We start from the raw sequence: 26,871 nt of genomic DNA on the forward strand, positions 1-26,871 counted from the left end.
CACCAATTGCAGTTTTCTGGCCAATCACCGATTGGTAAAAAGTCGGATCTGCCGATTCCGATTTTAGCTGATACTGATGTTGTTTTTTAAGCGACACTGTCAGGTGTTATAAGGTCACAACGCACCTTCAATTTTCCAATCTTCTTTTGTTGAAAAACATACCCTTGAACAATATCCTAGAAACAATACAAACTTGTTTTAACTGGCCATGAGGTAGTGCTCTGAAATATAAATGACGTTTAGACAATTGTTGTTCAAACTACAATAAAATTGGTTAAATCGATTTATCATGTAAGTATCGGCCGATCTCGAATCTCCGAAAATTAAGGAAATCGGGGCCGATTTATTGGTGTACTCCCACTCAGAACCCTGTGTTTTGATCCCTCCCACTCTACATCAACATTGGTATTGGTTAATTCTCCTGTCAGTTATGAAACAAACTCCTCCTACAGAGACTCTGACTGAGCTCAGCCTTCTCTCCTGACAGTGAAGTCCTGACCAATGAGAGAAACATGTTTCTTTCTGCCTGCAGACGTAAATTAACAAAATCTGATTGCAAAGTATTTTACAGAAAATAGGATAAACTGGCAATAAAAAACGCTGTAAATTAAAGTAAAATAAATACTGAATGAAAATTTTAAATGTAACATTTCATATAGGGCAGCTGTGGCTGAGTTAGAGCAGTCGTCCCCCAATGGAAGAGTTGGAGGTTTGATTCCACCAGCAGTCACATGCTGAAGTGTCCCTGAGCAAGACACTGAACCCCTCTTTGCCTCTGATATGTGTCCCATCAGTGAATGAATGTGATCTGAAGCTCTGATTAGTCTCCACAGATTCAGATTAACTTTGTAGCCATGTAGTAGAGTGCTGTATGAATGTGTGTGTTGGAGGTAAATGAGGGCACAGATTGTTGTAAAGAGCTTTGAGTGTCTTGAGAAGATAGAAAGGTGCTATATAAATACACTCCAGTATACCATTTACCATATATGCTAAATTCGTAGGCCTTCTCGAAAGGCATTGAAGACCTTGAGGGTTCCTCACTGCTGTCTTTCTAATTTTAGCTTTAACTTACTGTTTAGCTAATTGTTTATCGTATAAAACGTGACAGTGTTGCATTCAGAGGATACATTCTCTTTCATGTGATCTCTCTCATTCTCTCTCAGGCCCCGGAGTCCAGGCAGTGTTGAGAACATCCAGCTGGACAGAACCGTCACAGTGCTTGTTGGGATCGGTGCATCTGTCCATGTAGCAGGTTTGCTTTAGGGTGCCATGGCCACGGGAACCGAAGGCCATCGTGACCACATCCTGGAGAAAGCTAAGTTTGCACCGCCTTCGGGGAGGCGCAGAAAAGCAGAAGGAAAACCCAAAAAGAACTTTCCCTGCCAAGAGTGTCAGAAAGCATTCAACAGTCTGGAGAAGCTGAAGGTGCACTCGTACTCTCACACGGGGGAAAGACCGTACCGCTGCTCCCACCCTGACTGCACCAAGGCCTTCGTCTCCAAATACAAGCTGCTACGGTACAAACAAGCTGCACTGTCTTCTGCTCATTTCACTGACGTAGAAGAATTGTGCTTTTGGTATTCATTTAAATATTATTGCTGTAGTTTTATGTGTTCATGGTGTGTGTCTGTGTTTCAAGGCATATGGCAACTCACTCACCAGAAAAAAACCACAAGTGTTCGTACTGTGAGAAGATGTTTCACCGCAAGGATCACCTGAAAAATCACCTGCACACCCACGACCCCCACAAGGAGGCATTCACCTGCCAAGAGTGTGGCAAAAGTTATAACACCAAGCTTGGCTTCAAACGCCACCTGGCCCTCCACGCTGCCAACAGTGGAGACCTCACCTGCCAGGTGTGCCTGCAGCCGTTTCCCAGCACCGGCGTTCTCCTGGAACACCTCAAAACGCATGCAGGCAAGTCATCCGGTGGCACCAAAGAGAAAAAGCATCGCTGTGAGCATTGCGAGCGACGGTTTTACACCCGGAAAGATGTGCGGCGCCACATGGTGGTGCACACCGGACGCAAGGATTTTCTCTGTCAGTACTGCGCTCAGCGCTTCGGCAGGAAGGACCACCTGACCCGCCACATGAAGAAGAGCCACACCAGGGAGCTGCTGAAGGTCAAAACCGAGCCAGCTGATTCACTGGAGCCTGTCGTTTATGATTTGACATCTGGAAGCATCAAGGGCGAGCTTCCAGGAACGCTGGCGCCGCGGTCACACCAGCTCAACATGTATACGGTCCCTGGTTTGGACACACAGCCCTTCTCTGCTCCCACCTACCCGTTTTCCTTAAAGTACCCACTGGGCTCCAACTTTACCTCATACACCATCCCCTCTTACGAGAGGGAACAAAACCTAAAGGGAGAACTGGAGACGTACCTGATGGAGCTGCAGAGCAGCGTACCATCCTCCTCGTCGGCTGCCCAAGAACCCCAGCTCTCCTCCAAGCTCGAGCTGGTGCCTCAAGGAGGGATGCTGGAGGAAGCAGGCGAGGAGACGTCCCTCTCCAAAATATCTGACTCTGCGGCCTCATCTTCCTCTCTGATGGACTTCTCTCAGCTGTTCAACTACCTGCCACTCAATGGACCTCCATACAACCAGATCGGAGGTAGCGAGGGGCAGGGCGTGGCCTTTTCACCCCCCGAAGAGCCGGCTCCTCTAGTCCAGCTGCCCCCCCAGGCACCAGCAGGGCCGGAGGCTGAGGACAATCTGCTTCAAGGACTTCCTTCGTCCTTCATATCCAACCTGAGCACACCCACCACACTGCCTCGCTTCCACCAAGCCTTTCAGTGATCCAGTATGTATGGTCTGACGGATCTGAGCCTCCGAGCCACGACAGCAGGTCCAAACCTCAAACAAAGCATCGCAACGCAGATTACAAGGTGTTCGCAAGTCATTTATGACAGGGTGACCGACACGAACACAGGAGATACGCTCAGAGTTGAATGTGTTGATTTTTTTATTTTGTGTTGCCAACTAGTTTTCAAAAGTCCAAGCTTTCAATTGACCAACTGACAAATCTTCACCACCACCTCTCCAGGAAAACCGTTCTCATGCTGCGTCTTTGTGTAGATACGCCTCTGAAGGCCTATTTTCTTACCATATTTTATAATATATACTTATCTGCTCCTTATATAATATATACAGATTTTAAATGTTTCTCTTTATTCGCATAACAGGATGTAAGATTCAGCGACGTGCTCAGGCTGACATGTATTTTTTTACTCTTGATAGCTTAAGTTTAAAATGACACCTTAGTGGAGTTAAATGTTCAGCTACATGCTCGGTCACATACGTAAGGCTGCTGTTCCCTTCTTTAGGGGTGTCAAACTCGTTTTCAAAAGGAGGCTAAAATTAAAAAGTAATTCCAGTTTCAGTCAAAATGTTACCTACAGTCAGATACCTGGCATCTTTTCTTGGTTGCAGGCTCCTCGAGTTTTACTGGTCTCATTTGACGTTCTCTGTTGCTTTTACCGTATCAAAATCAAAGATTAGGGTAAAATTGAAACTACTTTTCTTGGCTTCAGAGTTGTCCAGTTGTCTTGAGAAGTCTGCGCAGTCTAAAGTATGCTCAGTTTTAAAGTAAAACGAGAAGTGATAAAAGTATTTTACTTCTATAATATCATGATGGGGTCCAGATAAGACGTTAAGAAGGACCATATTTGGCCCCTGGGCCTTGAGTTTGACACGTGATACAAGATCTCGGTGCCAAGTTGAAACTCTTCTTCAATCAGTGCTGTATTATTCCCACATTAGGACCTTCAAGGTACCGGATGAGGACTGAACCGAGGAGCAGTATTATCGCGTCACATTTCGTTTTTCTAGAGGTTTTATTCCTTCGTCAACGGGAAAATGTGTCCCTTTTTCTGGACCCAGGCCCAGTTAGGATGCTGGGATTGTGACGTTAACAAAATAGACAGGAAGTCGTTCTTTTTTAGCTCTAAACATGTTGAGGGGTTTTTTGTTGTCGCTTTATGTCTCCCACGTTATTCTTCCGTCCTACAGCTACATGGACATAGCAATCGAGCTAATTAGGCGTTGAACTGTTAGGGAAGCCATTAGCACTTACCGTTATTTCCAGACTATTGAGCACACCTGAATATAAGACACGCCCACTAAATTTAAAAAGGAATATTAATTTTGTACATGTATAGGCTGCACTTGTGTATAAGCCGTGGGCGTCCACGTTGTAACATGAGATATTTACACCAATTTTTATTTTTGTAACTTTTAATTAAATATGCACAGTAAAAAAAAAAAAAATTCTGAACGCTGCCGGTAACACGGCTGGTTAAAAAAAATACAGTAGCCTACCAGGAAGTCATTGATCGCTGTCCTCATCTTCCTCCTGCACACTTCTCGCTACCAGTCATCCAAGTCTCCCACTGAGCTCTTTTAAATGCACAATTCACACTTATGTTGAGGGGCTGCAAATACTTTGTTGTGCCCCCATAACAGGGAGGGGAGGAGAGAACGGACCAACAGTGGACCAATGAAACTGTTTCAATGGTCTCCGAGAGACGTGCATTGGGCAGCTCTGTGAGCACCCGGGTGTGACGAGGCTAAATGTTTTGATGGCATGAAGCTCGTTAGCCCATCCCCCTCAAAAAATCATAATTACCTGCAGCATTGTATAAGCCGCAGGGTCAAAGCCTGTGAAAAAAGTAGCAGCTTATAGACCAGAAATTACTGTTAATTAGTTTTAGCTTCAAGTTTCTGGTGTATGTGGGTTGTCTATATTTTTACCATTGTTTTTTTTAAATCTCTGTTACACATTCAGGGCCTCGTTGTCCCGTCTGAGATAAGTAACAATTTTATTATTAGAAAGATGATAAATTGAACTTTAAGCGAATTACAGATGGCACCAGATGTTTACATACAGCAAATAAAAAGAGAACAACGTATTGTTTGATAATAAATCGGACTGAAGCTTTCCTGTTTCAGGTCAGGATGTATTTCTGTTAAAGGGTGAAATGAGAGAAGATTCAGAGTTAAAAAGTTTATATAGGTGTTCTTCATGTTTGACTCAGGTCAAACGTTTTGTCCTTCAGCTTCTCACATCAGTGTGTTGGAGTTTTGTCTCGTCCCTCCTGGGAGAACTGAGGCAGGTTTGGAGGTCACCTTGCTCTCAGAGATCCCTTTGCTTAAAATGATACGAGATCAGGGCTTTGTGATGGCCATCAACTTTGATGATGCCATGGACTTTGTTGACCTTCACCTTGTAGCTCATCTGGCCGTCAGCTCAGGGTCACGGTCCACCTGAAGACCCGTTTGTGTTCACGCTTGAACTTCTGCTCATGTCTTGACGCTGCCTCAATATTTCTATATAATGTTCTTTCCTTGTGATGCCATCTACTTTATGAAGCTCACCAGTCTGTCCCGCCCACAGCATGGTGCTGCCACCTCTGTGCTTTACAGCAGAACACCCACAGCATGGTGCTGCCACCTCCGTGCTTTACAGCAGAACACCCACAGCATGGTGCTGCCACCTCCGTGCTTTACAGCAGAACAACAACAGCATGGTGCTGCCACCACCGTGCTTTACAGGTTAGATACTGTAAGCTTTGTCTTTATCCTTCTGAAGTAACAATGGTCTTTATGACTGAACAGTTGAGACCACAGGACATGTCTCCAAACATCGAGGTCTTCTTTAGCTTGTTTTGGCTGTAAAGTCTTCCTGACCTAGAGTCTTTTCAGTCCATGGTGGTCCAGTTTCTCTGTGGACTCTGACCAGCTTCAGCAGCTGCTCTGGTCTTGCAGGTCTTTAGTTTTGGTGGTGGATGCATTTTGCAACGTTTATATTTGTGTTTTATTGTTTGATGAATTTTGATCCTTCAGGCATCCTGTGTTTGCAACAATGAAGCAGAGCTATGGAGGAGGACACACTTTGTCTGTTTTTATGATCATGATCCATGCTGCTGCAGAAAGATGCATCTATCTATATCTATCTCTCTCTCTCTCTCTCTCTCTCTCTCTCTCTCTATATATATATATATATATATATATATACGCCTCCAATTAACACACATGACGTCATTATTTGTGTTTTGCTAAATTGTTTAAGGCAAAGTGGATAAAATCTCTGTCATTGTTTAGGAAATGGAAATAATTCTGTGGATCCTAAAGCAGGACCAGTTTGTTCTGGTTTAATGTCAGACTGGGAGATTAAAACATATTTTATAGATGGTGTATGTAAACATCTGGCTTCTACTGTTTAGTAACACCTACCCGCTCCTGAGAGTGAGTCGTATGCACAGATATTTTCTACTTCTTGAGCCTTTTTTAATTTTATTTTTCTATCAGAGGCCTCAAGTTGTGCACCTTTACCCCCCCTCCAGCCCCCCACCCCCACCTCCCGACCCCTTTAACATCAACATAACCTGAAGTGCCATTAAATGTCACCAATGGACTGAAAACTTTCTACATGACGTTTGAAGTGCCTAAAAATGTTTGATTTTTAAATGATCTACAGAAATATAAAAGGATTTAAGAAGTGAAAACTTAATAGAAGTTCTCCTAGATATAGTCTAATTGAAAGAAATGTTTAATTGACAGAAACAGGTTTGTCCAGTTAGTGAATACGGTGCCTTATAGTTTTTACAAAAGTTTATTTTTATTCATCAACAACGTAACGTAGCCTTCACACAGCATCTCTTTGTCTCGGTCCAGTTTCCCTCTGCAGGTCCAAACGTCTTTGACCCTAGATGGTTCTGGTTCTGTCTTCCTGTAAAACCCAATGCGGTGCAATCCCTCCTGGTCTCTGTTTTTTAATCATCAGCATAGTTTGTGCAGATACTGGCTCTGCAGTGTCCTGAAAAACATCTCGCCAACATCTCCACTTTTTGTCTCTTTCTAACTCAGACGTGGGCAACGTATGGCCCATAGGCCAAAAGTGGCCCTTGGACAAGCTCCATGTGGCCCCCAATGTCTTTAATTGAAAACAGCGTTTGAAGTTGATGAAATAGTTTTTATCAAACATCTTGGAGAAATATCTTGAAAACCTTTGGATTAAGAAAGGCTAAACATTTTTTTTTTTTTCTTAAATCATCATTTCCAGAAATGGAGGTTAAAAAGCAAATGTATAATTTATGAATTTATTTATTTGCATATTTAGGCTAACGGAGGAGCTAGTTTACAGAAATTAGTCTTTTATTCCAAAACAATACTTGGCAGATTTATTTTTACTTGAAAAATGCCGAATATCTGCCTTAAAGAAAATTAATTTTCCAGTTCTCTTTGATTGATTTAAATATCCTCATTTGTTTCTTTGTAAAATAAACGTTGCCCATGCCTGGTCTGACCACACAACCTCAAAGCATTTCACCGCCGAACCCGATTCCAACACAAAGTAACTCATATTTGTGATATGGAAGAAAAAGTCCACGATCCTGAATACAAACATGTCGTTTCAGGTCCTGCTGCAGTGAAAATGCAACACAGGGCTGACCAGAACCAGAAACATGACAAAGTAAAACAGTGTTAATAGTTTATATCTAATAATGTAGATGTCCTATTGATGCTGCTCCTAAATCAAATGTAACATTTGAAGACTTTAGGCCCCATATACCCCCCCCCTGCCCCCCGTTAGTCTACAGTCTGGAGACAAATCCACTCATTTCTGTGGGATGGTTAATGTCCTGCACATAAAACCAGACCAGTTTAAACCTTCTTCATCTCAGGAGGAGCATGAAGGGCTTCTCACATTTTTACATGTAAAATCAGAAATAGAGATATGAATATATGAATTATCTTCTGCCATACATGATGGATTTAGAACAACATATATCTTTAGGTACCATAATAATGTGTCCTTTATAAGGACACGTTAAGGCCTCGCTCTCTGTAAGCAGCTTTTTCTTTTCTATTTTATCCCAAGCTTGGACAGTAAACTCCAATTACCAGCCACATTCTACTTGAAATAAAACAACACAGAGAAAAGACACATATAAGCACAGAGAGTCCATGTTTCTTGGCTGCAGGTTTATCACCAACACTTTGAGTCTCAGTTAAAGTGCCTGACCTGCAGTTTTTATTTTATTTAACCTTTATTTATGGAGGTAGTCTCATTGAGGACTCATTTTCAAGAGAGACCTGCAGATACAACAAGTGGAAGAAAACATCCCAATATTTGGGAAATTTTGCAAAAAACACATGATTTTTACCCATTTTGTTACATAAATGGCACATTTTCTTTTGAACTTGGTGCAGGCAAAGGCAAACAGGAAGTGACATAAATGGGGGAGGGGGACTTCCTGGTCTTTGTTTATTGAAACAATCTGACTCCTTCGTCTGATTGTGGCTCCAAATCATCTAAAGAAACATCAGATTCTTTACTTCTGTCTGTGTTGTTAGTTGTTGTGGCAATGCTCTGTTCCTCTTTGACATCACTTCCTGTTACTGGCGTCACTTCCTGTTAGTTGTCACTTCATGTTACTGCGCTTGAGAATATCTCAGTTGTTCATCTCAGTAGCGTGGAATTATTTTTTGCGCTGTGGCTCAGTTGGTAGAGCTGTCGCCTCTCATCGAGAAGGTCGCCAGTTCAAATCCCGGCCCAGGACCTTTCTGGGTAGAGTTTGCATGTTTTCTCCATGCTGCATGGGTTTTCTTTGGGTACTCTGGTTTCCTCCCACAGACCAAAAACATGCATGTTAGACTGATAGGTAACTCTAAATTGTCTCTAGGTGTCCCTGATGGACTGGAAACTTGTCCAGGTGTCCCCCGCCTCTCACACAGTGATAGCTGGATGGGGGCACCAGTGACCCCGTGACCCAAAAAGGAAGAAGCGGGTAAAGATGATGGATGGTGGTGGTCTGTAACCAGCAGCGTGTCCCCACGGCGGCACCGCCACCACTTTCAGGTCCATGAACTGAGTCAAAACGCCGCTGCGCTCCAGAAAATCGCACCACGTCAGCTACTGTCATGGGCGTCACACCTGACTTCATCAAGGTCCGTACTTGTTTTTCGTTTGGGTGCTCTCTTCTTCGAGGGTTGCAGCAGCGAATCAACTCCAACAAAAGATTTAGCTGTTGTTTTATGACTGCTCATACGCTGACACACTGAGAATTCCTCCACCAGCACGAGGTCCAAACATCCAAACGATGACGTTAGCTGGAGGCACTGGTCTTCTTATGTATCTGATACTAAGCAAAATGGGGTGAAGTGGTAAAGGTTACTCCCAGTTTGTAGCTGCTTCAACAACTGACCGGTGTTGTAGTCCATCCTCGGTTCATCTGTAACCCAAACGGGTCATTCGTGTTCCTACTGGGGCCTGCCATACTGAATTCTAGGAAGCAGAGGAGTGAAACTGTTCAGCCGTTTTAAGACATTCAACTGAAGTTTGGTATGGTGGTAGCTGAGAGTAACCCCCACTACATACTGAACATGCTAATCAAAAGTCCAAGATGGACACCAAAGCTAAAAGGAATCTAAAAGTTAATACAGTAGTCCCTCGTTTATCCCGTGGGATCCGTATCCTGAAGACTCATGATAAGTGAAAATCCACGAAGTAGGAATAGTAGTACAGTGGTAGTTTATTTTAGTATTTATAGGTGTTTTAAACCTTTCCCACACTCTTGCAATATTTTAAACAATGTTTCTAAACTCTATTCGTTCTAAAAGAGCACAGAATGTCATGATTTCAGCTCCCTGCCTCCTCTGCTCTTTTCCACCTGCAAGCGCTCTTGGCCACGCCCACTTCTCCACTCTGCATGAAAATCAGCTGATCAGCTGCAGCAGGAAGTTTATCCTGCAGTATGGGCTGCACAAATATGCAGCAGGTGCTAAATATTTTTAAATAATTTATTATAAATAAAAATTCCATGCCGATCGTGCGGCTCATCCATCAATCAGCCAATTGTGTGTCATGTCCAATCTTATTTTGAATAACCGCGATAGAGCGAGTCCACAATAAATGAACCGTGAAGTAGCGAGGGATTACTGTATAATAGGTAAAAGGTCTAACGGCCATTTTTAGTCACATTCAGCTGAAATCTGACACGGTGGTAGCTAGGATTGATGCCTGACACAGAGTACGGTCAAATTCATGGTTTAAAATGGCCGCCAAGTGGCAGGCCCCGTGAAAACAGCTCCAGGATCTTTCTTCATCATTTACCTCAGACATCCATCCTGTCTTAACGGTTTTCCTTCCCGAGCGGCAGGATTCGATCAGAGACGATAATCCTCATCCATCGTGCGAATCGTATCGTTGAACGTTCGGAAGCTTTTGTTGACGTGCGCTCCCTGCATCGTGTGAAGGCTGGTAGTTTTTTAAAAAAAATTAAAAATAAATGTTGGCAAGTTGCTATAACTTTATGGCAATGACAGCACTTTTTGTAAATAGAATACCGTATTTTCTCCGATACCTTTGTGATTTGAAACTTCCTACAGATGATGGTATATTTAGCTCGTAGAGAACAGTAATATGTACATGGACTATAAAGTGGTTTATTTTTACAGGTACAGTTGGACAGTGTTTTTCCTGTCAAAGTTTAATTTTTGCTTTACTTGCACAAAGGTTCTGTGTGTGTTTTAACAACAAATCTTTCAAAGTGTATTTTGTAGTTCTGCTGGATTAGCCTGCAGCCCATAATAGAGCTCAGATCGGTGGTTCATTAACAGATATTGATGCTGAGCGTTCCACGGGACGTGAGCTTCTTTCTAAAAGACGCTCAGACGTCCTCAGCTCCACGATGTAGAGCTCCATGCTTATAAAGCAGAGAAGTGATTGGGTTAGAGCAGCCCTGTCGGATCCTGTCGCTGGTCCAGCGTCAAACGTCTTCATAAGCTTCAGCGGTACCAGTGGACCTTTGATTGATGTGCGTGTGAGGAACACCGCAACATGTTTGGAGAAAAGCTGCTAAAATGTGTCTGAGGCTCCTCGGGTGCCTCGTTTCTCGTCTTCAAACGGATAGTTTGGATCAGCTGGCACCACGTATATCTATTTTTTTTTTTATTGTACTGTGACTTTTGTAGTCGTTTTACAGACATGCCTGTAATCCATCCCCCCACCCTGTTGGTTTTAGGACACTAAGATCTGTTTCAATCATGATGGACTCCATACTTCACAAACTACTGTTGTATTTTATACGTATAGGCAATATAAGGCACAAACATGTACGTGTAAGTGTTTGTGTAAAATCTATATTAATGCTGCAGCTTTTGTTGTTTTGTTGTTTTAACCATGACATCATCCAAAGAAGCAGATTATTTATTTCTTGGCAGAATAACCTGATTTCATTCACATACCTTGCTGCTATGAGAAGAGTTGCCAACTCGTGTTTGTACTCGGTGTAATGAAAGTTTAATAAACAGAAAACATAAAAACTGTGTACTGACTCCTGCAACGCTTCAGTCTCTAAAGGTTTAACTGGATGTTTTTAAAAGGGGCACGGTGGGAAAAAGCATCTTACCTGTTGCAGATAGCTCCGAGCTCCGTTTGGAGCGAGATGATCGTCCAAACCCGGAGAAGACCGGAAGTAATTTCAATTATTATGATCACAATTATTGAACTTGGAAACATTTATTGCACTTGAAGCCTTAAATGTGACGTTTTTCTCAACAACTTTATTATGTTGAGCTCTCCTTTAAGATAAATCAAGCGTGAAGACGAGGTCATCGATTTGAACAGTGAATGTTTGTAGTTTTAAAGATGAGTGTTTTTCTGGACTGATTGAACAGGGAATGTTTTTGGTGCAAGAAGTTCAAGTGGAGGGCGGCACGGTGGCGCAGTTGGTAGAGCTGTTGCTTCTCAGCGAGAAGATTGCCAGTTCAAATCCCGGACCAGGACCTTTCTGGGTGGAGTTTGCGGGTTCTCTCTGTGCTGCATGGGTTTTCTCCCACAGACCAGAAACATGCATGTTAGACTGACTGGTAACTCTAAATTGTCCTTAGGTGTGAGTGAGAGAGTGAACGGTTGTTTGTCTCTTTGTGTCCATGTGGTGGACTGGAGACCTGTCCAGGTGTCCCCCACCTCTCGCACAGTGACTACTGTATATGGACACCAGTGACCCCCGCAACCTGAAAAGGAAGAAGCAGGTAAAGATACTTTAAAAATACTCAGGTGGGTAGAAGTTACGCTGTGGAGAAAAACAGAGGTTGATTTTTTAAATTTTTATTGTTTTTTATTTGTTTTTGGACGAGGCAGCGCAGAGTGATCTTGGAGTGTGGAGGGAACGATCTTATCCACCACCACCAGGTACAGTGAAGGCTCTGCCACCCCCCACCCCCACATATATGCGGCTATCTTGAATTTTGACACAGCAACCCAGTTTTGGAAAGCAACCTTTGTTACTCCTTCATGCGTTCACACACCAAGTTTTTGTGCTCAGAACTTACACTGATGGATGGATGGATGGATGGATGGATGGATGGATGGATGGATGGATAGATGGAGGGTGTTTATAACTACTCTATTCACTCTGTGACAGTGGACAGGAAAACAACATAAAGTCATTACTTCCTTCTTTCTTTACCAATCTTGAAGTCGAGCTCTGTTTTTTCAAGCTGTAAAAACAACTCATGGACTAGATGTTTTCGTCTCATAGCCACACATTGTGTCATCTGTGCTGGAGACATCTCACATGTTACAGGCTGAACTGAGCGAGGACTCAGAACCAGACTGAGAGAGATCTCTCTCAGCGGGGCGTCTTTTTCTAGCCCACATCTAAATATGTCCGTTTTCTCCTGCGACACTCTAAAGCTGCACAAAACAAGCCGTTACCTGACAGCTCCCACAGCAGCCGGTTCTAAATATTACTCCTGAAAGTACAGAATGAAAAAGAAAAGTCTGTTCTGTAACGAGCTCCTCCTGCTGGAGACAGATTCAACTCAGCTGAACCCTCAGTTTGAACCCCATGAACCCAAACAGAAAACATTACATACTCCACAACACCACCGTCTCACTCAGTGTGTGAGCGAGAGGCCCAGTTCCAGTCCATCCACGCCCCCTCCCCACCTCCCGACTATTCTTCTGCTTGTAAGTCCATGTGGAGGGTTTTGCCATTTTAACAGAGTAGGTTATAAAGCTCTCCAACACCAGGGGCCCTGCACAGAACTGTGGAAACACAAAGACTTACATGTTGATTTTACTAACTCTAAAAGCTAAGAGTACGCATGACTCTTTTCTGAATTGAAGACCTACAGTACCTTGAACAACAGCATATCTCTGCTGTCTTTTATGTCATCCATGTAGAGAAATGAGAGTTGCAGCCATTTTGATGATATGCTATAACCTCACAGTTATAGCATATCAAGATGCTGATTAGACAGCATGATTATTGTACAAGTGTATCTTAGGCTGACCACAATAAAAGGCCACAGATGTTGCAGGTTTTGAGGGAGCAGCAGTTGGCTGCTGACTGCAGGAATGTCCAACAGAGCTGTTGCCATGAAATTAATGTTAATTTCTCTATCATAAATCATCTCTACAGGTGTTTCAGAGAATTTGTCAGTACATCCAACTGGCCTCACTGTAGACCACGTGTAACCACACCTGCCCAGGACCTCTACATCCAGCATCTTCGCTTCCAATATCATCTGAGACCAGCCACCAGCTGCAGCAATTGGTTTGCATAACCAAAGAATTTCTGCACAAACTGTCAGAAACCAGCTTGGGGGGACGGGAGGGGCGTAGCAACATGGCGACGGACATGTGAGCTGCATTTTGGCTGAGCTCCAGTTGGCCCTGCTGAAAAACTGCTTGTTATGATTGCATCCTCGCTGCTTTCAAGCTGGATTTTCTTTCTAAGACTGGTGTTGCCACGTAACTGAATCAGCAAGCTGGTGACATGACCTCGAACCAAAAAAGTTGAAAGCTTCGGTCTCTTCACCCTCACAACCTATTATCATCGTTACAGCCTCGAGCCATCATGATGAAGGAACAGGTGGACCTGCAGGTGTGTTGGCCCCACCTTCGCCAAGCTCTGGAGGAACAGATGAGTCGACTCTGAGGTCAGACATTCTGGCCTCTATTCGGAACAAAAAGCAGCTCTGACGGAGGATTTTAATTTTATCAAGAGTGAATTGCAAGTGGTCCAAGCGGAGCTTGCTAATACTACTGCTAGCCTCAGAGAGGAGCTTGACCGAGTTAAACTTGGTGTTTCAGAGACTGAAAATGGTCTTTCTTTATACTCAGATGAGATGGAAAGGCTGTGTGGGATGGTGATGGAGTTAAAGAGTGAAGTTGATGGGCTTAAAAAACAGTTTGAATCCGTGGATGGACATACGAGACATGATAATATTAGAGTTATTGGACTTCCTGAGGTGGCAGGTGAATGCTCATCTACAATGATAGCTAAAATGCTAATGAAGGTCCTAAAACTGGACAAATTGTCGCTGATTGATTTCTTGTACTGGACACCTGGCAGAAGAGGCTCGGATGGAGGATCCAGAGTTCTCGTGGCCAGGCTTCGTTGCCATCAAGAAAGTGTGGAAATACTACAGCGGGCGCGCAGTGGTGGCTTGATCCACTTCAAAGAATCAACAATATTAATTGCGGCTGACAACAGCACGGGAGTGGCAAGCGAACGAGCAGCATCTATGGAGGCGAAGCGGCTCCTGTGAAACCAGCTGGGGTCCAGTACGGACTTCTTTTTCCGGCACAGCTTCACATCAGACATGGAGGGACTGACAAGGTGTTTGTTGACTCTATTAAAGCGGTGGAATACATCAAGAAAAATATTACAGCGACAGGCGGCGAGGATCAAAACAAATAAAATAAATCACAGGACCGGCCTCTTTCAATCAACAACTTTTATTAAACTTGTGTTTGGCTTAACAGTTTGCTGTGCTCCTCTGGTGGCAGTATGTACAACGTTTTATTTGTATTGGGGGCAAGTGCACAGTGTTAATGCTTTGAACTGATTACCGTAAGTCTTGGTATACAGTGCACCCCTGTAATAGGAGTGTTTTTTTCGTTTTCTTTATTTAGTGATCCCACAGTGTTAACACTCTGATCTGACTGCTGTAATATCTTATTTGTATTATGGGGTAAGTGTCCAGTGTTAAGGCTTTGAACTGATTATCATAAGTTTTGGTATACAGTGCGCAACATATAATAGGAGCGTTCTTCTTTTTCTCTACTGATCCATAGTGTTAATGCTCTAATTTTATAGCCATACACATTTGATATTTACGGTAATATTTGCTTCTGTTTTTGTTGTTGTTTATTTTTGTGTTTTTTGAATCACTATTATATTAGATATGGGCGGATGGGAGCCAAGATGGTTGGATTGTGTTCTCTAAGTAAGCACTAATGTGTGGATTTTCAGTTGAGAGTTTTTTGTTCTCTCCTTGTTCAGGTAGGTGAGAGGGGTGGGTTTATACTGGATCAGTCTTTTGGATTTTTTTTTACTAGGTATTGGCTTGTGATATTCTGTATGTAATTTATTTCCTGCTGTTTAATTATGCCCAACGTTAAGGATGTTGTTCACTCTAGTGGCTGCCCAGTTAAATGTGTAAGATGGAATGTGAAATCCCTTAATAGACCAGTAAAAATCAGAAAAATTAAGTCATACCTAAAACAGATGAACACTGATATTGCCTTTTTACAGAAGACCCATGTGCGTTCTGCAGATAGTGGAAATGGTCATGTGTTTTAGTCTAATTTCCAATCCAAATCAACAGAGGTAGCTATTATAGTTGATAAACAGGTGCAGCCTCGACTGTCCATGCTGATAATGCTGGGTGGTATTTTGTAGTGTTGGGGAAGTTGTACACGCACCCAGTGATCTTGGTTTTGGTGTATGCTCCCAACTGGGACAACTCTAGACTTTTTAGTAACCTCTTCTCAAAAATACAGAATATGTCAACACATAGCCGTATAATTGGCGGTGACACAAATTGTGCACGTTCATCTCTTGACCATAATTTGATGGGGACAACCACTCTGCTCTGCTAATCAATTAATTCCTTGAATTGTATGTTGTGGCTGATGTATGGCATTTCCGTAACCCCACCTCAAGATCATACTCGTTTTTTCCCCAGTCCATAAGACGTACTCCCAAATCAATTATCTCTTTCTTGATAAATGAATTCTACCTTTGGTGAAGGAATGTGACTATGGGGCCATGGTCATCTCAGACCATGGGCCACTTATTATGAAAATGGTTATCCCAGTCACAAAATCTGTATTTCATCCTTGGAGATTCAACCCCTTACATTTGTCCCAGGAAGACATTACCAAATTTTTTACATCTGAACTTGAACTGTTCCTCGGAGTTAACCGAACACCAGAAATGCCACTCTGTACTGTCAGAGAGGCATTAAAGGTCTACCTCAGGGGTCAAATAATTTCTTACTGTGCAAGCAAAAAAGAAGGGGTTGGTACGTCCATATATACAGTATACAGTTAACGGATGAGATATTACAATTATACAGAGAATATAGCCACACCCCCTCACGGGATTTAATGAAAAACGTTTGTTACGTCATACTGAATTTAATATTTTGTCTACTCAGCAGGCAGAATACTTAATCTCTAAATCTAGAGAGGGTTACTATGAACATGGTGAAAAGGCTGGATGCTTGCTCACGCATCAGTTGCGGCGACAGTCAGCCAACCAAACTTTTACAGCAATAAACAATGTACCGGGAGCTGAATGTCAGGACAATGCTGAAATTAATACGTTTTAGTAAATGTTATCAGTCATTGTATACGAAAGAGTCATTAGCTAATGTATCGAACATGGAGAACGTTTTTGGAGATCTTGAACTTCCTTCACTGAATCCGGATCTCGTTGGGGACTTGGAGAGGGAGTTCTCTGTTTCTGAGATAAACTTCGCAATCGGCGATATGCAAAATGGGAAATCCCCTGGACCAGATGGCTTCCCATCTGAGCTTTTAAGAAATTCTCAAGTCTCCTCACCCTTATTAAGGTCTGTGTTTGAGTGTGTTTGCTGCACTGGAATTGCCACTGTCCATGCGTCAATCGCAGTGCTTAATTTGAACCGGATCCTGCTGGAACAATATCTGGGAACTTTTTCATTTTGACCGGGTGCATTCCAGCAACTGTTTGCTTGGATCCAGCAACTCAAATCTCCGCCCCTAAAAGTCCAAAGTCATTGAGCATTTTTATTTTGATTATTTATTAAAAATACAAAGAAAGGAGACATTGCCCAGTTTGTGGAGTGGATATTACGGCTGCAGCAAGTGCACCAGCTCACGCACACGCTTCTGCCTAGCAGAGAAGCGGACAGAATGTCCCGCGAGGACGAAGCATCTTCATCTAAATGGCAAGACAAGTGGACGGCTGTGGCTAAGTGGTTAGAAAAGTCGTCCTCCAATGCAAGAGTTGGGGGTTTGAATCCACCAGCAGTCACATGCCGAAGTGTCCCTGGGCAAGACACTGAACCCCTCGTTGCCTCCGATGTGTGTCCCATTGGTGTATGAATGTGATAAAGCTCTGATTAGTCTCTTTAGAATGATTTGTTCAATTAACTTTGTAGAGATCTAGTAGAGTGCTGTATGAATAAGTAAATGAGGGTACAGATTGTAGTGTAAAGCGCTTTGAGTATCTCGATAAGATAGAAAGGTGCTATATAAGTAGAGTCCATTTACCCATTAAATAGCCAAGCATGTGGTAAAAGTGGCTATTAATGGGCCACTTGGTTTGCCATACCTTATGCATAGGCGCGTCTCCAGACAGCTCTACAGAGCGTGCACAACTGCTGATGTGAACTCACACATACATTTCAGACATAATAAATAAAAAAGCATAGTTAGAGTAAAAAAAAAAAATACAATGAGAGAAATGATTCATGTGTATTCACATTAATAGCGTATCAAAACAACGGCGGTAATTTGTCAAAATAACAGCAATCAAAACGTCGAAAAGGCAGTCCAATTCACTTTCATAATATAAATGGATGGATGGATGGATTGTCCTTAGTTGGACAACCGAGAAGGAAGTTGTAATTCAGACTGGAGCAGCAGGAGCAAAAACGCGCAGGACTGAATTCAGCGGAGGAGAGTTTGGCACAGAAACATGAAGGGTAACATAATTAGAGAATCAAAAGTTTATGTCTAAAGTTAATGTTGGAAAAAAAATACATTAATGTTCATCAGGGAATGTCTTGAAAGGCTTGAAAACTCTTAATGAAACTAAAAACCGGATCTGATGGGGGGGGGGGGAGTAGGACACAGAATTAGAGTTGCTGTATTCACACACAACCTGTTGTTGCTCTCTAAAATAGTTAATGAATCATGTGTTTACAAATGTAGGTAAACGTAGATGTTTAATAACCTGTTAAATTAGACCACACCAAAATGCAGGAAATAACATCTACTTGAGGACCCACAAGCTCCCTCCACTTCTCCCGCACCCCCCTGCACACCCCCCTGCACCACCACCCCACACCCACCGGCCCACAACCACCCCCACCCCTGCCGGCCTGCTCCCCATTTGTGTTCTGGCATTGATCGGTTTACCAATTGAGCCCAATTTTGATGTTGTCAGGGCCGGGGCGTGAACCGGCGATCTTCGGATCACAAGCCCACCTCTCTAACCTCTGCGCCACCACTCCCCCCATAAATACTGATGTTAATATCCTTGCAAAGGTCCTGGCAAAATTACTTGAGTGGGTGGTCCCCACAATTGTCTCACCTGACCAGATGGGTTTTGTTAAAATCGTCAGTCTTTCTTCAATGTTAGGTAGCTGCTTGATGTGCTTTATACTACTAGTCCACCCAAACACACATGTGACAAAGTCATTCTTTCATTAGATGTGGAGAAAGTATTTGGCAAGGTGGAGTGGGGCAACCTGACTTTAAAGTTATTTAAGTCTGGTCCCAAATTCATATCATGGGTGAGACTGTTATATACATCCCCAATGGCAGCGGTCCACACCAACTGTAACATATCTTCTTATTTCGAACTGCAGCAGGATAGGAGACAGGGGTGCCCACTCTCACCATTTCTATTTGCATTGGCGATAAAATCATTGGTGGTAGCTTTGTGTCAGAACTTCATCATTAAGGGGATAAGACCCGGAGACTAGACCTGGAAAAATACACATCCTCAGTTCTGGGGTACATTATTAAATGTACTGATGACGTCACCACCATAAGATATGTTAAAAGTTACCTGAACAGAAAACCTTGGCTGAATGCAGAGGTTTGAACCCTGCTCGAAGCCAGGAACACTGCCCTCAGGTCTGGAAACTCACAGGAGCTGAGAAGGACAAGGAAAGAGCTGGTTGCTATATTAAGAAGGCCAAGGGCACATATACACAGAGGATAGAGGGTCAATTCACCTCACAAAACCCACGGAGCATGTGGAGGGGCATTAAGTGTATAACAGATAATAAAGACAGGAGTGAACAATGCCCTAGAGACCCATCACTGCCTGATGCCCTCAACAAGTTCTATGCATGCTTTGAAGACCCGAACAGACCACCCAGCATCAGACTCACCTCACCACCAGATGAAGAGCTTCTCAGCATGACCTCAGCAGAAGTAAAGAGTACTTTCAGGAGGATTAACCCTCACAAAGCAATCGGCCCAGACAACATCCCCGGGAAGGTGTTGAAAGTCTGTGCCGATCAGCTTTGCGAGGTGCTGGCCGACATTTTAACTCATCACTTACCTTGGCAAGAGTTCCCACTTGCCTGAAGACTGCCACCATCATCCCAGTCCCAAAGAGCTCTACAGTGACTGGTCTGAATGACTATCGGCTAGTAGCCCTCACCCCAATAGTCGCTAAAAGCTTAGAAAAACTGGTCATGACCCACATCAAAACAACCATCAATATCAACAAGGACCCTCACCTGTATGCATACCATGAGAACCGATCAACAGAGGATGCCATGTCCTCTGTGGTCCACACTGCTCTCACCCACCTGGAGCAAAAGGACTCCTATGTCCATATGCTCTTTGTGGACTTCATGTCTGCCATCAATACCATGATCCCCCAAACCCTGATGAACAAACTACTCACACTAGGACTAAGCCCCTCCATTTGCAACTGCGTCTTAGACTTCTTAACAAACAGGCCGTAGTCTGTGATGCTCCACAACTTCTCCTCCTCCACCATAACCCTCATCACTGGTTCCCCTCGGGGATGTGTGCTGAGCCTTCTCCTGTTTACTCTGCTCACATATGATTGTGCACCTACCCATCCAGGCTGTCATATTGTAAAGTTTGCAGATGATACAGCGGTGGTGGGATGCATCACAAACATCAATGAGTCCAGCTACAGGTAGGCGGTGGAACACCTGGAGAGCTGGTGCAAGGAGAATATCAATCAATGTGATGTCATCAATGTGAAGAAGACAAAGGAGATGATCGTGGACTTCAAAAGAAACAAACACACCTACCCCCCCCCCCCCCCCCCCCCGAATAAAAGAGGATCTGCAGTGGAAGTGGTCTCCAGCTACGAGTACAGCTGGGGCAACAACACTACCAGCCTGATCAAGAAAGCTCATCAGAGACTATTTCCTCAGACGGCTGAGGCGAGCTGGTCTGGGAAGCTCAGTCCTCATCTCCTTCTACTGGTGTACAGTGGAGAGCATCCTGTGCTCCAGCATCAATGTGTGGCATGAAGGCCACAGCTGTAGAAAGAAAAGCTTTGCAGAGAGCGGTGAAGGCTGCACAGAGGTCTGTTGGAGTCAGCATCCCCACCATCACAGACATTTACACCTCTAGATGCAGGAAGAGAGCCACCTGTATCATGAAGGACCCCACTCACCCAGCACACACACTTTTTGCCCCGCTCCCCTCAGGAAGGAGGTCAAGGAGCATTAAGTGCAGAACCACTAGACTGAGGAACAGCTTCTACCCTGAGGCTGTTAGACTCATGAATCTCTAACCAGGATAATCACTGTGAAAAGTCACATCATGTTCCCTAGGGGTCTAGTGGTTAGGATTCGGCGCTCTCACCGCCATGGCCCGGGTTTGATTCCCGGTCAGGGAACAGACTTTTGGGGAGCAGTGGCACAGAGGTTAGAGAAGGTGGGCCTGTGATCGGAAGATTGCTGGTTCAAGCCCCGGTACCGACAACATCAAAAATGTGGGTGGGGTAAGTGAAGCACCCACACCAGCCCCCACCCCCATTCGCCCCACTCTGGGCCCATGAGCAAGGCCCTTAACCCCCATCTGCTCCCTAAACAGGTCTCTCTTGAAAATGAGTTCTTGTGGCTCAATGAGACTACCTGTATAAATAAAGGGTAAATGAAAAAATGAACAATGTTGCTGCTTATCTGTTTCATGTTGCTGTGTTCATGCATGCTCGTCTGCTCACACAGACTCATGTTCGTGCTGCTGCTCGGTGTATTGTTTTTATGCTATTAGTGCTTAGCATATTTTTAGTTTATGTTTTTCTTAGTTCATATTTTAGACCTCATTACTGTTTTTTGTTTTTTTACATTTTATTGTGGGATGTAACTGGGACCTTGAGTACATAATCTCGTTCCACAAATGTACCACATGGGGTGTGTATGACAAAGAAATCTCTCTGACTCTGATCAATTGACTAGGTACAGAGCACAAAGTTTCTTTAAATGTGGACAACATGCTTTTGTATATATCAGACCCGTTTACCAGTATCCCTGAATTACTTACTTTGCTTCAAAAAGTCAGGAATTTATCTGGCTATAAGGTCAACCTTCAAATGAGCAAACTGATGCCTGTGACTTCTATAGAAAAGAAAATGTTGGACACCTATCCCTTTAAAATTTGTTTTAAAAAGTTTAAGTACATTGGGATCTGGGTAACTCGAGATCATAAGAACCTCTATAAAACCAATTATCTACCTTTCATGGCAAACCTTAAACAGGACATTGCTCGATGGCAATCTCTGCCTCACACACTGGGGGGGGGGGGGGGGCAGAATAAACTCTGTAAAAATGAATATACATTACTTCCTAAATTTCTATACATGTTTCAGAATCTGCCAATCTTCCTTACTAAATCCTTCTTTATCAATCTGAACAGCCAGATATCAGTGTTTATTTGGAATAAATAACATCCATGGGTTGCCAAGAGAAACTACATGGAAACTACACCTGAACCATAGAAACTACACCTGGACCATTGAAACAGCACCTTCTTCTTCTTCTTCTTCATTCGGCTTTTCCCTCTTCAGGGATCGCAACAGCGAGTCATCCTTCTCCATTTCACTCAGTCCTCTGCATCCTCTGTCCTTACTCCAACTACCTCCATGTCCTCTCTAACTGCTTCCATATATCTTTTCTTTGGCCTTCCTCTTTGTCTTTTTCCTGGCAACTGCATTGCTAACATCTTTCTAACAATATACCCACTGACCCTCCTCTGTACATGTCCAAACGATCTCAGTCTGGCCTCTCTAACTTTATCTCCCAGTTGTTCAACCTGTGCTGTACTTCTGATGATCTCATTCCTAATCTTATCCATCCTCGTCACTCTTAAGGAGAACCTCAACCTTCATTTCTGCCATTTCCAGTTTTTTCTTCTGTCTTTTTGTCAATGCCACTGTCTCCAGACCATACAACATAGCTGGTCTCACCAATGTATTGTAAACTTTTCTTTTGACCTTTGCTGACACCCTTTTGTCACAAATCACTCCTGAAACTTTTCTCCATACACTCCATCCTGTCTGGACTCTCTTTTCACCTCTTTACCACACTCCCCATTTTTCTGGACAATGGACCCCAAGTACTTGAAGCCCTGCACCTTTGTGACCTCTGCTCCTTGTAGCCACACTGTTCCACCGGCCTCCCTCTCATTCACACACGTACTCTGTCCTACTACGGCTGACTTTCATTCCTCTTCTTTCAAGTGCACACCTCCACCGCTCTAAGGTCATATGCTTTTTCTAAATCCACAAAGACACAATGGAGTTCTTTCTGACCCTCTCTGTACTTCTCCATCAGAATTTTCAAAGCAAAGATAGCATCTTTGGTGCTCTTTATTGGCATGAAACCATAATGCTGCTCACAAATAGTCACCTCTTGTCTAAAGGCTCCAGTATAGTCGGGCGTATGTCAGTCCGCAGAGGTCCGCGCTTATCGGATTAGAGTCGAAGCGGACGCCTGCAGGGCATGTCCGTGCAAAGCTCAATTTTTATGACCGCATCTGCATACTCGGTGTCGCACAATAAACTGCCCCAGTGACTGAAAGTTCTGTATGTCAGAGTCAGAGAGTCAGAGATTCTTTATTGTCATTCGCACCACATGTGCAACATGTGGTGGAGCGAAATTATGTACACAGGGTCCCAGTTACATCCAGCAATAAAATGTATAAGAAAAACAGTAATAAGATCTAAGATATGAACTAAGAAAAACATCAACTAAATGTACACTAAGCACGCATATAAACATTACATCGAACATCAGTACGAACATGAACATGAGTCTGTGTAAGCAGATGAGAACGCATGAACACATCAACATGAAACAGATCAGCAACAACATTGAAACAGATCAGCAGCAACATGATGTGATTTTTTTCACAGTGCTTATCCTAGTTAGAGATTCATGAGTCTAACAGCCTCAGGGTAGAAGCTGTTCCTCAGTTTAGTGGTTCTACACTTAATGCTCCTCAACCTCCTTCCTGAGGGGAGTGGGGCAAAAAGTGTGTGTGCTGGGTGAGTGGGGTCCTTCATGATGCAGGTGGCTCTCTTCCTGCATCTGGAGGTGTAGATGTCTGTGATGGTGGGGAGACTGACTCCAACAGTCTTCTGTACAGCCTTCACCACTCTCTGCAAAGCTTTTCTTTCTGCAGCTGTGAAGCCTCCATGCCACACGTTGATACTGGAGCACAGGATGCTCTCCACTGCATACCTGTAGAAGGAGGTGAGGACTGAGCTTCCCAGACCTGCTCGTCTCAGCCGCCTGAGGAAGTAGTCTCTGATGAGCTTTCTTGATCAGGCTGGTAGTGTTGTTGCTCCAGCTGAGGTTGTCATTCATGTGAACACCCAAGTACTTGTAGCTGGAGACCACTTCCATTGCAGAACCTCTTATGTGTGTGTGTGGGGGGGGGGGGTAGGTGTGTTTGTTCCTTCTGAAGTCCACAATCATCTCCTTTGTCTTCTTCACATTGATGTGAATGGTTATTCTCTTTGCACCAGCTCTCCATGTGTTCCACCTCCTGCCTGTAGCTAGACTCATCATTGTTTGTGATGCATCCCACCACCACTGTATCATCTGCAAACTTTACAATGTGACAGCCTGGATGGGTAGCTGCACAATCATACGTGAGCAGCATAAACAGGTTGGGGGCTCAACACACATCCCTGAAGAAAGCCAGTGCTGAGGGTTATGGTGGAGGAGGAGAAGTTGTGGATCCTCACTAACTGTGGTCTGTTTGTTAAGAAGTCTAGTACCCAGTTGCAAATGGAGGGGCTTAGTCCTAGTGTGGATAGTTTGTCCATCAGGGTTTGGGGGATCATGGTGTTGAAGGCAGATATCAAGTCCACAAAGAGCATATGGACGTAAGAGTCTTTCTGCTCCAAGTGGTTGAGCGCAGTGTGGACCACAGAGGAGATGGCATCCTCTGTTGATCGGTTCTCGTGGTATGCATACTGATGAGGGTCCTTGTTGATGTTGATGGTTGTTTTGATGCGAGTCATGACCAGTTTTTCAAAGTATTTAGCAACTATCGGGGTGAGGGCCATTGGCCGATAGTCATTCAGACCAGTCACTGTAGAGCTTTTTGGGACTGGGATGATGGTGGCAGTCTTCAGGCAGGTGGGAACTGTCTCCAGGGTAAGTGAGGTGTTAAAGATGTCTGCCAGCACCTCGCAGAGCTGATCGGCACATTCTTTCAACACTTTTCCGGGGATGTTGTCTGGGCCAGTTGCCTTGTGCGGATTAATCCTCCTGAAAATACTCCTTACTTCTGCTGAGGTCACGCTGAGATGCTCTTCATCCGGTAGTGAGGTGAGTCTGGTGCTGGGTGGTCTGTTCGGGTCTTCAAAACGTGCATAGAACTTGTTTAGGGCATCAGGCAGAGATGGATCTTTGGGGCATTGTTCACTCCTTTCTTTATAATCTGTTATGTGCTTAATGCCCCTCCACATGCTCCGAGGGTGTTGTGAGATGAATTGACCCTCGATCCTCTGTGCATATGTGGCCTTGGCCCTCTTAATACCAGCAATCAGCTCTTTCCTTGTCCTACTCAGCTCCTCTGAGCTTCCAGACCTGAAGGCAGTGTTTCTGGCTTACAGCAGGGTGTGCGCCTCTGCATTCAGCCAAAGTTTTCTGTTTGGGTAGCTTTTAACATATCTTATTGTAGAGACAGTGTCTGTAGTTGTACTAATGTAACCCAGAACTGAGAATGCGTATTGGTCCAGATCAAGTGATCCTCCATTTTCAGCAGCTTCTCTGAAAACCTGCCATTCTGTTCATTCAAAACAATCTCTCAGTATGGGACCACTGTTCTGGATCCAACATTTAACTTTCTTTTGTACCGGTCTGGAGTGTCTCAGCGGGGGCATGTAAGCAGGGACCAAGAAGATTGAGATGTGGTCTGACAGTGTGGCCGGGATTAGGCTTTTACGTTCGTATGTGACACCAATGTATTAAATCCCCCCCACCCACCCACCCACTAAAATCTGGTTTAATGGCCTTTTATTTTGTTTGTTTTCCAAAAGGCAAGCAATGTCTACCTCCTCCTCCGTTGATGCCATGACTGAAATCGTGAGAAATGAAGGAATTTGTCACGAGCAAAATAAAATCAGGTTCAGCGTGTCTGCGGGATGATCTGGAGATTTCCTGGTGGGCTGATCTAATGTGTGGGCTGCAGGGCCAGTGCTCCTTGTTTTTTTTGAAGAACTTTTTATTATCAACATATTCACACAGAACACCGCTGTGGCTGGGGCTGCCAGCTCTTTTTTTTTTTTTTTGCAACCTGTTAATTAATACAGTAGGCGTGTCAGCAAATGACCAATTGACGACCTCAATTTGTCCCGAAGGTAAACGCCCCTTGTCTGCAGAGCTGGTCTACAGCCGCTCAAGATGGACACTTGAGTATGAAGTCTCAACCGACTGTGGACAGTGTGTGTCGAGTCCACACAGAAAAAGGTCCGCGCAAGTATACTGGAGCCATAAGTCTTGCTTCCACAACTCTTTCCCAGAGCTTCATGTATGGCTCATCAACATTCCCGTCTAAAAAAGTTAAATCTGGTCCTCTGGACATTAAAAAAAAAACACACAAAAAAAACCTAACTAATTAAAAAAATTGTAGAAACGTTTCGTTTTTCATCCGAAAGACTTCTTCAGTCTGAGGTGCTGTATTCAGCTCAGTCTTATAAATAGCACCTTCTCGTAGTGGATCAACCAGTTTGCTGCTGACAGCCAAAACCAGCTGCTCACATGATCAAGGAGGACCTTCAGCCTAACGATGGATCCTTAGCACCCTGATGGCTGTTTGCTATTTACAGGGGGCTGAGTGATACTAGCAATAACAGCATTGTACGAGGGGGACAGTTGAACCCGGAGGCCTCCACCCCTGTTTAATGATGGACAGTTTATTTTCAAAAAGATGGCCTCCTTTACTCCTCTCTCAAACCACTGTTCCTCTCTATCCAGGATGTGAACATCTTCATCCCTGAACGAGTGACCGCTTGTCTGGAGATGAGTTTAGATCGCAGAGTCCTGGCCTGATGATGTTGCTCTTCTGTGCTGGGCCATCCTTTTGGCTAGTGGCTGTTTAGTTTCCCTGATGTAAGACTGATCACAGCCCTCCTGACACTGAACAGCATACACAACATTACTCTGTTTGTGCCGGGGGACTGGATCTTTGGGATGAACCAGTCTTTGCCGTAATGCATTTGGGGTTTAAAAGCCACTGGGACGTTATGTTTAGAAAATAAATGTCTCGTGTTTTCTCCGCCCCATCACATCCAACCTGTGGAGCATAACCACTGACAATGTTTAGAACCAGACCTTCTTCTTC

At 43.9% G+C, this 26,871-nt stretch overlaps 1 protein-coding gene across 1 annotated transcript; it reads left to right on the forward strand.

Annotated features, from left to right (window-relative positions):
* Positions 1-1,274: 1,274 nt before the first annotated feature.
* On the forward strand, positions 1,275-2,804 carry plag1 (pleiomorphic adenoma gene 1). The gene is made up of 2 exons (XM_037694473.1): positions 1,275-1,517; positions 1,640-2,804. The coding sequence occupies exon 2, from the start codon at positions 1,644-1,646 to the stop codon at positions 2,796-2,798; it is 1,155 nt and encodes a 384-aa protein (XP_037550401.1). The 5' UTR covers positions 1,275-1,517; positions 1,640-1,643; the 3' UTR covers positions 2,799-2,804.
* Positions 2,805-26,871: the final 24,067 nt, after the last annotated feature.

Source organism: Nematolebias whitei, chromosome 20 (genome assembly GCF_014905685.2).
Source record: "Nematolebias whitei isolate Nwh7 chromosome 20, NemWhi1, whole genome shotgun sequence".
Lineage (NCBI taxonomy): Eukaryota > Metazoa > Chordata > Actinopteri > Cyprinodontiformes > Rivulidae > Nematolebias > Nematolebias whitei.